Consider the following 11,995-nt stretch of genomic DNA (forward strand, 5'->3'; position numbering starts at 1 on the left):
TCCCATTGCAGAATTGCAAAATGGGAAAAAAAGGCAGCATATTTCCACATAGAGGTATGCTAGTCAACTAACATTCAGCATTTGTCTAGCATAATATGGTAGGTAAATTCTTGTGCTTAATTTAGCCTTTCCTGTGCTGATATGAACAGGCCTTATATATTAAACTTGACTTATCTGAGTTTAATGAGCTAGGGCCCAGTAAACTCTATCTAGATTAAATACTAACCTTCTGGAAGTCCACTGGACCTTAGTTCTATTTAGAATGCATTTTTACTACAAAGACTATTAATCACAAACCCATGAGGGAGAAAAAAGGGGCAGTTACTCATTCTCTAACTTGAGAATAATTACACTAGATCGAGTTGTAAAAACTGTGAGCACATTTAGGATAAGACCCTTGTATCATATATGTTATGCCCCTGCCTATGTGATATATGCATAGGAATGTACATGGAGCTGAGAATAAATTGGCAGCAGAAAGTGATCTTCAAATATGAATTTAAGAAAAGCAGAGTTGGCATTCAGCCATTCTTCCAAGAATGCTTGTGCTAATGTCTTAGTAAGTCAAACTTTATAATATCTTCTATCAGAAGATATCAGCTCCTGCCCACTGGCTCCAGCTGATCATACCAATAATATTTGGATATGTAGGAAACCATTTATTTCCTGAAATTTTTAATCATTCTGATATTTTTAATATCAGACGATCTATAAATCCTTTCAATTATCTATGACCTTTACCAAATAATTGAATCTGTCATCACAGAATGAAAAATCCACCACCAGAATTCACAACTTATACTATCATTCACAAACTATAGCCACAGCACTTACTATTACAAAAGAATCTACTATTTTTGAGGTGAGGAAGGGTCAGGGGATATTCCTGGTTCTCTGTTCAAGGATCATCCCTTGGTGGTGCTCAGAGAAACATGCAGTAGTTTTGGGTATCAGCCTGGGAGTATACAATATGCAAGGCAAGGACTGTAAGTACTGTACTATCTCTATGCTCCCAAAATAACCTGATCTCAATCACTACCAGTCAGTTTATAGACTATGTCCAATGAGGACTAGTTTTCACCCAATTAAAAAAAATTAATAGGGGAAGCTGAGATGTAGACTGTATGATGAGTTTAATTATACTGTTGAGGACTTTTCTTGGTTGGGATATGTTATTTGATACTCTAAACCCTTAAAAAGGGTCGACAGACCTCTCAATGCATTCATTAAAAAGTATACTTGATCAATCTTATACTCATTAATTTGACCTTTAAGACATACTGGAGGCCAGAGAAAGCTTTCAGGGTGTTTCCTTTCTTCAGATCAAATCGGTAACTTAGTGATGTAGAAAAATTGCTAGACAAGTATAATCTTGTAACACTTAAAATTGTGTCTAATAAAGTATGTACAATTTTTAGTTTAATGTTGTTCTCCCTTTGGTGGAGGGGAATGCTCCCAAGCGGTGCTTAAGATTGCACCAGCAAATATCAGAAAACGGAGTTGGGCATTTCAATGGAGGGGACCAAGAATGCTACGCTATTTGGGCCCTGAGGAATATTTGGAGATTCTAGATGGCCACCAGATGTGCAAATGGAGTTTCTCAGGTGCCTATTAATGATTCTGGGGATCAAATCCTGGGTCAGATGCCTGCAAGGCATATTCCCTAACTGCTTTACTATCTCCTGGCCCCCTTTTCTCACTCTAAGGCATATTAGCTCTCTCAGAAACCAAAATATTCTTGTACATAAATTCATTGTTCAATGATTGACAGTATTTGTTCACCAAATGTTTATGAAAATAAAGTTGAGAGCAATACAAAGAACAAAGTTGGTATTATTATAGTCTTGCTTCTGAAGAGAGAATTGGCTCCTATACCCCCTTACTCTAATATTTGCTCTGTCTTGAGAATAACTTTTTCAAGCTACACTTTTGCCACGTTAAACTTACCCTATAATTTTATGTCATAACATAATGTTTTCCTTGTATTCATTTCATGCACATGAAAGGAACATAGAATAAACCATAATTGAAAATGGACAACTTCCCAAATCAAACAAGACTCTCACCCAAATCAGGAAGGGAAGAAACAGTAATTCATTCTGGCAGTTTAATTAATTATCACACAGATTGCTTATTGATTTTCTTGTATTCAGTCTGTTGCTTTATGAAGTACACTCCTTTCAGACAAAGTGTGGGCAGCAAAAGAAAGGCCTGCAGATCAAAAGATACATAAATATTCGGGAATATGAGATTTTCCTGGAAGTCATTTCAAATCATACCTAAAAAGACACAGAATATGTTTACTTGGGGTGTGTGGGGGAGGTTTGAGCCACACCTGGCCATTCCCAGGGCTTATTCTTTACTCTGTGCTCAGGGATCACCCCTCTAAGTGTTCAGGGGACCATTAATGATACTAGAGATTAAACCTGTGTTAGCAGCACACAAAGCAAATACCTTATTCACTATATTTTCTCTTCAGTCCTTCTGTTAAGTATTTCAAAACATATTTTATTTGCTTTAATCAGTGTTTCTTAACTGAGGGACCTCTCACCCCTGTGTATCCCAGGATACTCAGAGCAGGCCACAGGTGAATATTAAAACAAATATGTGGGTGGGGAGAGGCACAATATGAGATAATAATAAGATAATAAGACAAGAGATACATAGGAAGGACACAAGGTCAGAAGTGGACCATGATCAGAAAAACTGTTGATAAATGTTGACATAGATGGCTAGATTCTTGTCACATGACAAGAAAACATTTCAAAATAGAAGCCCCCTACGGATTTTTGCCCAGTACTTTATGAATTGTAATAGGGTGGCGTGGACTCTACCCAAGAACCATGGGAAGAATTAGAGAGAGATTAGCTGAAACCAGAAAGAGAAGTCTGATAAAAATATAGAAACATGTATAGTTAAGTAAATCTTGTCTATAAATTAAAAAATTGAAGAGTTATAAGATCTGCTTTGTCAAGGAATCAGGATAGAAAAGACACAGGGAAACTGTAAAGTGCTGAGGGAAGTACACCAGAAGAAGACACTTAAGAGGACCAGTAAAACAAAAAAATTCTGTGAGATAGATAAGCAGGGACATTTTAAAATCAAAAGGAAGATAACATTAAAATTTAGAGTTACTCAGCTTTAAAAGTAAGAGCATTTCAACTCTCAGAAAAGCCCTACTAAAGAGGTAAATAAATGGTTCTACCACATACCAATTTAGAAGTATTTTCATATATCTTTTTCTGGAAAAGGCTTTATAAATTAATGTCAAATTGAAGTTTAAAAATTTATAAAACTCCCAGCATCCCTCTTACCACCGCACACCATCCCCTCCACCCTACTCCGCCTTCTGTGGCAGGGCATTCCCTTTTGATCTCTCTCTCTTTTGGGGAGTTGTGGTTTGCAATAGAGGTATTAAGTGGCTATCATGTTTGGTCTAGAGTCTACTTTCAGCCCGCATCTCCCATCTCAAGGGAATTCTCCTAGCACACTTTACTTAGTGGTACCTTCTCTATCTGAGCTGCCTTTCCCCGCAGCATGTGAGGCTGGCTTCTAAGCTGTGGAGAGATCCTTATGGAGTGATACTTATGGGCACTGGTGGAGGAATGGGCACTCGAACTTTGTATGACTGAAACACAAGCACAAAAGTTTGTAAGCCTGTAACTGTACCTCATGGTGATTCACTAATAAAATTTTTTTTAAAAGGAACCTTTATATCTAATTATATGAAATTTATATTAAAATTATATAAAAATAAAAAATTACAATGCTGTTGAATTAGTTCTGTAACAGTTGTAGAGAACATAAATAACATTTATCTATCCCAATCTTTTAATCACTGTTTCAAGATTTCTTCACCATTATCCCTCATGACCTTCTCTTCTACCTTCCTCTGGCTTCTCAGTTCCCAATTCTATTGACCATATCTCAAAGTTTGCTTGCATGGGGTTTGTCTGATCTTGTAATGAGCTTAACACTGAATCTGTAAAGAAACTGAGATAACAAAGGCTGATCCTAGAAACCTTTCTCACTATGTAATTTCTACACTTCCTAGCCCTGTTCCACATGGCAAAATCATAAATCTCAAAGATATTTCAGATTAGGTGATTTTGTAGGAAACTTAATTATGATAGAAACTTGTGCTGGAAACTAATTAATTGCTATGCTTCATTCGAAGCAATCTGATTTGGGTGCAGGGGAAAGAATAAGCTGCAATAATCTTGTGAGAGTTAGAGGAAATAAAGGAGGAGAAAAGATGACTGAGGATTCACAGAACCATAAAATGGGATATTTTCCAATTATAGTTCATTATTTCTAAAGTAGTAACAATATTTGCATGTTAAATTTTTAAACATTGCTGGTATGTGCAACTAAATAAATAGCCTTTTGTATCATCTTAGGTGGGAACTTTCACAAAATGGAGGTAAAGCGATATGCAGTTTTAACTGAAATTGAATGTTGCTTAGCCTTGAGACTGAGGTTTCGTCTTAGTTGACACTGAAGAGACAAAACAACCATATTCTGTTCCCTACCACCTACAAGGAGTACACACACATTTTCAATATTTTTGAATAGAATTAAAAATGTTTTAACTATTATATAGTTTTCAAACTATAAAATTCATCATTTTAATAGGTTAAATTAAAAGTAGTTATGTTTAATCACAAGGTTCTTTAGTTAGAATCATCTGGAGTTAAATCCAGAACATTTTCATGATCCCCAAAATAAATGTCATTCACAGACCTGGAGAGTAGTACAAGGGGTTAATACACTTGCCTTGCATCCTGCTGACCCTGGTTCGAGCCCCTGAAATTACAGGTTCCCTGAACTTCTTCAAGGTTTACTCTTGAGCCCAAAGGCAGGAATAGTGTTCAACTGGAAGGAAGAGGTGGTGTTGGAAGGTGGTAAATTGTTATATATGGAACTCTATCAACAACAGTACTATAAGTACAGTTAACAAAACAAAACAAAACACTTCTTGTAGAAGCAAACTGGTGGGTGGGATGGTTATGGGGGGGACATCAGCAGAGGGAAGTGGACACTGGTGAAGGGATGAGTGCTGAAACAATGTATGCCTTAAATCCAACAACTTTGTAATTTCATGACTAAATGGAAAAAATCCTTTAAATCCAGGAAAAGTCCTTGAGCATTACTGGGTGTGTCCCCCAAACTAATGAAAATGAATAAGGAATGAATAAGGAAACCCCATTTCCATTATGCAAATACTGACTCAATTCTGTTGTATGAGAATTTTGAACATATTTGTGAATTTTAAAGTTTTACATCTTGTTAATTGTATATACAGTACAATAGAACTTTTGTGCTGATTGTATAGGCTGCTACTTTATTGTTATTGTTTATTATTTCTGGAAGTTTTCGTGGATTCTTTAAGGTTCTCTTTGTATAGTGTCATATTGTTTGCAAAATAGTAATAGTGTAACTTCTTATTTCCTTGAATGGATGCCTTTGATTTCCTTTTCTTGCCTAATTACTGTGCATTCTAATATTACTTATAAAAATTAACACTGGTCCCCCATAAAATCATTTTTGCACCTTTGTTAATATTCATAGCTGTATGGGACTTTTAGAGTCTCTTGCATCAATTTTACTGTTTTGTCAACATTTATGACATCACCACAAATTTTATTGCTGTAAATTTGTAATAATATATAGAGAGCAGAAAAAAATCAATCACATGAATTTGGGGGGTTGGGGGCCATGCCCACTGGTTCTCAGGAATTGCTTCAGGCTCTGTACTCAAACATCACTCCCAGCTGGGTTCATAGGACCATATGGAGTGTTGGGGATTGATTTCAGGTGAGCTGTGTGCAAGGCAGGTGCCATAACCACTGTATTATTTCTCTAGTCCCTCTTGTATTGTTCTCAATGTTCTCAGGAAATTTTTTCTTGGGGTGTTTGTTTGATAGAATTTTCAGTGTTAATCCTGGAATAACTCCTGAGCAAACCAGTCCATATGTTCCCCCTTAAAAGATAGCTCTACAACTTTACTCTTGTACTAGTCCTACTTCTTATGTGTGGAATTCATCAGGGTCATATCTAGTAAGTTCACTGTATCACTGTATCACTGTCATCCTGTTGGTCATCGATTGCCTCGAGCAGGCCCCAGTAACGTCTCCTTCGTCCTAGCCCTGAGATTTTAAAAAGTGTCACATTTGAGGCTCTTTCAAGGTCAGGAGAATGAGACCCATCATTGTTACTGGTTTTTGGCATATTGAATATGCCACGGGGAGTTTACCAGACTCTGCCATGTGGGCAGGATACTTTTGGTAGCCTGCCAGGTTCTCCAGAGTAAGAACTAGATAATAAGATGTCACATGGCTGCAAATGTGGCCACGCACTTCTGGGAGCAGGGTTTTATAGTCTTTGGGTCTTGGCCATTGATGGGATTACACGGTGCTGGGGGCAGTTGGTGGATGTAACGCCTACATACTGAAAGATGGGGGATCTGCATGGAGGAGGCCCCAGTCCCAATCCGAGCAAGCTTAGAGATATACGCCCTGGGTCCTGGGCTTAGTAAATTAGGAACAGAAAATAATTACATAATCCATAAATTCTCAATATCAAAGATAATTCATTAGAAAATCACTTCCAGGTGCTCCTATGAGAACAATCTATCTTTGAAATGAGCTCCAGGTGGTGCCTCCTGAGAGCCTGCTCTGGTTGGAGAGGAAATCTGGAATGTGCACAGTATACAGATGCAAGAGTCTTCACTTCAGATTAGTTCCAGAAGATGTGGCCTTCAGTTATCACAGGATCACTTGATCACTTGACATACCGTTACTCATCAATTTGCTCGAGCGGGTGCCAGTAGCATCTCCATTCATCCCTGCCGCGTGCTAGTATAGCCAAATGGCATCTGCTCATTCTAGGAACACGAATAACCTCAAACCAATCATTCAGGGTCTTGACAAAGAAGTCTGACCATCTCGTAGGTGGGCGGCCACATGATCTTTTGACTTCCCGTGGAATCCAGTTGGTAACAGCTCTAGTCCAGCTGTCGTCTTTAAATCTCATTACGTGACCAGCCCATCTGATTTTTGACACCTTGGCAAACGAGACAGCGTCCCTGATTTTTGACCATCGATGGAGGTAGGAATTACAGATTCTTTCTCTCATTTGAGTGAAGCGTGATACTCCAAACATAGCTCTTTAGATTCCTCTTTGGGAGATCCGAATAGTGTTCTCATCCTGTTTTCGTAGGGCCCAGGTCTCTGAGGCATATGTTAATGCAGGAAGAACAGTGGAACCGAAGAGATGTGCCTGGAGCCGGAGGTTCTTCGTCCTCTTAGCTATTTCTTTGACGCTCTTGAAGGTGTTCCAAGCTGCTCTCTTTCTCCTGCTCAACTCAGGTGCCTAGGTCATTTGTCATGTTGGCTTCTCAACCTAGGTACACATAACTTGCATTTGGAGATGTTTGCCCCGTTGAGAGTGAATGGAATGTTAGGAATAAGACTGTTTCTCATAAACATTGTCTTCGTGAGATTCAGCTGTAGTCTGACCTTTCCACACTCACAATCGAAGTCGGCTAGTGTTTGTGTCTCCTGGCTGATGTTTGGTGTTACTAGAACGATGTCATCAGCGAAGCAGAGGTGACGTAGCTGCTGACCTCCACTACCTCCACTACCCAGCCACCACTACACTCCAGGATGCTTTCCGGACACTTGGGCCGAGACTCATGCATGAGTGAAGCCCCATGGAACCAGGGAAGTAGTACTCTCTGACCTTGGACTCCAGGCTCAATAGACCCAGGAACAGAGATCCCCTGCCAACTCCCAGCAGCCCAACAGACCTCCATTACCTCCACTACCTCCACTACCAGCCACTGCCACACTCCAGGATGCTTTCCAGACATCAAAAAATACTTAATACAAGATTACTGCACCATATTTGATGGGGTTCAAATATGGTTTGAACCATGGGATCACCTGCAAGGACGATTAGAGGTTGGCCCCCTTCAGTTATGCCTTTACTAAAGTAAGTTTTTATGTTAAGGTTCTCTGCAGTTTTCAAAATAGCTAAAATATTTAGTAACACAAAACCACATGTGGAGAGCAACAGTAAGCTTTCAACCAGCAGTGGCAATTGAGACAACAGAGCTAAGCAACTCCACTGTCTAAGGTCATCTGGATTCTGAGGCCTTATGGTTCATATTAAGAGAATACAAAATAAAGTTACATTAATCAAGTAATAATCATGCATGACTAGATACCTGTATGATTCTTATGAGGGACTAATGGTTTGGAAAGCAGGAATGAAATAATGGTGAAGCAGCCATTTTAAAGCATTATTTTGGAGTAGGAAAAATTCTCTTGGCCACTTTTTCTGTCATCGGGAGGTTGCTCCAACATGTATTCTAGTTAAATTTTTATTTAGCCCTAGAGAAACAAACAGATTTGTGTGTGACAGGGACTATCTAGAAGACCTAATGTAAACTTGTGACATGCCATATCTAAAACTACCCTGAGGGAATTCATTCTCACATAAGTTACTGTGACTTGTGAGGAGTTATACAGTTAAGACTGCTACTGTGGTCACAGGTGAATGAATCAGAAATTTGTTCACTTATTGAGGAGGAAGATGAGTAATATTTATGTCATGTTCATTGCATTACCTCATCTTTGGGAGGCCTGTACCTCACCAAGGGGAAAGAGAAGCCTAGAGGTTGTCAGTTTGGATGGTCAATTCATTGTCTATTCCAGATTAAGAATTAATCACTCCTTCCCCTCTAATTTTCTTCCTTGCATTACTTGCTCCCTATGATTCCTTAAAACTGATAGAATGAAGCAAATATATAAAAATGAATTACAAAATATTTGGAGGTAACAGTGAATAATGCAATTTTTAAAAACATTTTCTGGGGGTCGCGCTGGCGCTTTGAAGATGGCGGCCGCCTGGTGACCCCGTGAAGGCTCCGGGGCACCCGGCCGGCGCTCGGGGTGGGCGTGGAGTCGCCTGCCGCTCTCGCCCCGGAGTCAGCGCCAGGGCGGCGGGGGCCACTCCGCCTCCTCGGTGGCCCCCAGTGGCCACAGCCGAGGCTCTTTTGACATTCAGAGATGTGGCCATAGAATTCTCTCAGAAGGAGTGGGACTGCCTGAACCAGACCCAGCGCTCGTTATACAGAGATGTGATGCTAGAGAACTACAGGAACCTGGTTTTCTTGGCAATGTCATCTAAAGACACAGAGGGCCTTTTGCTAAAGAAGTACATAGACGATTCATTCAAGAATGTGATGCTGAAACGATATAGAAGCTGTGACTTAGGATATTTATTCTTCAGGACACACGGGGAAAATAAGCCTGCAAGTGAAGGGCTGAGAGGATGTGATGAGGAACTTAATCACTGTGTGAAAGGCAGACAGAGTCCATTTTGGGAAGAAAGTTTAGACCATGGGCAAGACTTTCACAGCAGATCTGTCCATAAAATAGAACTTCATAGAACACGGGTCCCACAGCACCGTTATGAATGTAGTAAGTGTGGGGAAGTCTTTGGACATTGCTCAGATCTCACTATACATCAGAGAAACCACACTGGAGAGCGGCCTCACAAACGTAAAAAATGTGGCAAAGATTGTGATCAACTCTCAAAATTGACTCAAGGTCAGGGAATTGACACTGGGGAGAAATCCACCAAATGTCAAGACTGTGGGAAGGTCTTCCGAGATTCGTCATATCTAAGGAGACATAAGGTCATTCATTCTGGAGCAAGGCCCTACAAGTGTGGAGAATGTGGCAAAACCTTTAAATGGGCTACAAGCTTTAAACAGCATCAGCAGAATCACAGTGGTGAGAAGCCTTACAAATGTAAAGAATGCAGTAAATCCTTCAGTTACTCCACAGGTCTGGCTGTGCATTATAGAACACATACTGGAGAGAAGCCTTATACATGCCAACAATGTGGCAGATTTTTTAACCAGAAGGGAAACCTGGTTATACATCAGAAAAATCATTCTGGAGAGAAACCTCATATATGTAAAGAATGTGGGAAAGCTTTTATCCGATACACAGACCTTACTCGGCATGAGATGATCCATTCTGGAGATAGACCTTACAAATGTGAAGAATGTGGAAAAGCCTTTAGCCGATACTCAACCCTTATTCCACATCAGAGAATTCATTCCGGAGAGAAGCCTCACCAATGCAAAAAATGTGGCAAAGCCTTTAACTGGAAATCATACCTGACCCGACACGAGAGGTTTCATTCTGATCAGAACCCTCACAAGTGTGAGGAATGTGGCAAGGCCTTCAAACAGTACTCAGATCTTACTCGACATCAGCGGATTCATTCTGGAGAGAAACCTTACAAACGTAAAGAATGTGGCAAAGCCTTCACCCGGTGCTCAGGCCTAAATCTGCATCAGGCAATTCATTCTGGGAAGAAAGCTTAGAGAGATGAATGGAAATGGTGTTAGTAAGTCAACTTCTAAATGTCTTTCAGGTGGTACATATTGGAATGAAACTTCAGATACGTGAAGAATGTAGCAGTTCCTTTTTCCTGTGCTCAACGCTTCAAAATTTGAGGATAGTAATATTATAGAAATGCTGTAACTAGTAGACATCTGGAAAGAACAGTTTTCACCCAAATACCCTACCCCCTGCCTCCATCCCCGCCCCCTGGTTTGGTTGTGTGTGTCTGTGGGAGTGTAGTACTTTGGGTGCAACTGAGAAGTTTTTTTCTGTTCATTTGCTTAAAGAAGGTAGATTTCCAGGGTAGTTGTGATTTTTTTCTTTTTTCCTGTAAAGAGGGCTGTAGGCCAGATAAGTTTGGGAACCTCTGATCTAGAACATATTTATTTATTTTATTTTTGTTTTTAATTTTTGAGTCACACCTGGCGATGCTCAAGGGTTACTCCTGGCTTTGCACTCAGGAATCACTCCTGGAAGTGCTCAGGGAACCGTGTGGGATGCTGGGAATCAAACCCGGGTCAGCCACGTGCAAGGCAAACTCCCAACCCATTGTGCTATCGCTCCAGCCCCTGATCTAGACCATAAAAGTTGGAGATTACCTAGGTGTTAACAGAGAAATAATACTTTGAAGATGGTAGCAAAGGCATTCCCATTCTGCAATTACTGCACATAAAAGCAGAGAACATGCAAGTTAGATTATATGTAGAAGACTATATGAAATATACAACTTAAAACATTAGACTTTGTATTTGAAAGAAATTTTACAGGTCAAGACAAAAGTGGGGAAAATGTTTATTTGAAAATGCAATCAAGGGGGCTGGTGAGATAGTACAGCAGGTAGGATGCTTGCCTTGCACATGGCTTACCAGGATTCGATCCCCAACATTACATATGGTCCACTAGAGCCCCTCCAGGAGTAAGCCCTGAGCATGGCCAAGTGTAACCGCCAAACTAAAATAAACTAAAAAGAGGTCTTGGAATGATAGTAGCACTGCCCTCCCATTGTTCATCGATTTGCTTGAGCGGGGCCAGTAACATCTCCATTGTGAGACTTGTTACTGTGTTTGACATATCTTATATATCACGGGGAGCTTGTCAGGCTTTGCTGTGTGGGCGAGATACTCTTGGTAGCTTGCCGGGCTCTCTGAGAGGGGCAGAGGAATCGAACTCTGGTTGACAATGTGCAAGGCAAGCGCCCTATCCGCTGTGCTATTGCTCCAGCCCCTGGAATGATAGTACAGAGGGTAAAGCTTTGCATGTGGCAAACTAGGTTTCCATCCCGAGGTTCCTCCAAGCCCCATTAGATCACATCACTAGGAGTGATCTTTGAGCTTAGAGCCAGTGCTCAGTAAGCCCTGAGCACTGCTGATTGTGGCCCCCAAAACAATAGGCTCCAGAAAATGTATGTGCTCTGTGAAAAGTCAAAACTTAGGAACCCCACATTTACTCTGTAATTTGCCTCATTCTTAAAACCTGGTGGGAAAAATGCTGGGATCCTATCCAGAGAGCAGGATACTTCTGAGTTTATAATCTGAGACTGTGAAAACATACATGTGTCTTGCAGCACCTGA

At 40.3% G+C, this 11,995-nt stretch overlaps 1 protein-coding gene across 1 annotated transcript; it reads left to right on the forward strand.

Annotated features, from left to right (window-relative positions):
• The first annotated feature begins 7,590 nt into the window (after window positions 1-7,590).
• Window positions 7,591-10,405, forward strand: LOC130034138 (zinc finger protein 675-like). The gene is made up of 2 exons (XM_056125693.1): window positions 7,591-7,610; window positions 8,902-10,405. The coding sequence occupies exons 1-2, from the start codon at window positions 7,591-7,593 to the stop codon at window positions 10,403-10,405; spliced, it is 1,524 nt and encodes a 507-aa protein (XP_055981668.1).
• Window positions 10,406-11,995: the final 1,590 nt, after the last annotated feature.

Source organism: Sorex fumeus, unplaced genomic scaffold, assembly GCF_029834395.1.
Source record: "Sorex fumeus unplaced genomic scaffold, SorFum_2.1 ptg000058l, whole genome shotgun sequence".
Lineage (NCBI taxonomy): Eukaryota > Metazoa > Chordata > Mammalia > Eulipotyphla > Soricidae > Sorex > Sorex fumeus.

Bases quoted from the DNA above. Each gene is read 5' to 3' on its own strand.
- LOC130034138 (XM_056125693.1), top strand. From the start codon at position 7,591: ATGTCATCAGCGAAGCAGAG. The intron at 7,611-8,901 runs GTGACGTAGCTG...GGCGCTTTGAAG, and splicing joins ATGTCATCAGCGAAGCAGAG to ATGGCGGCCGCCTGGTGACC.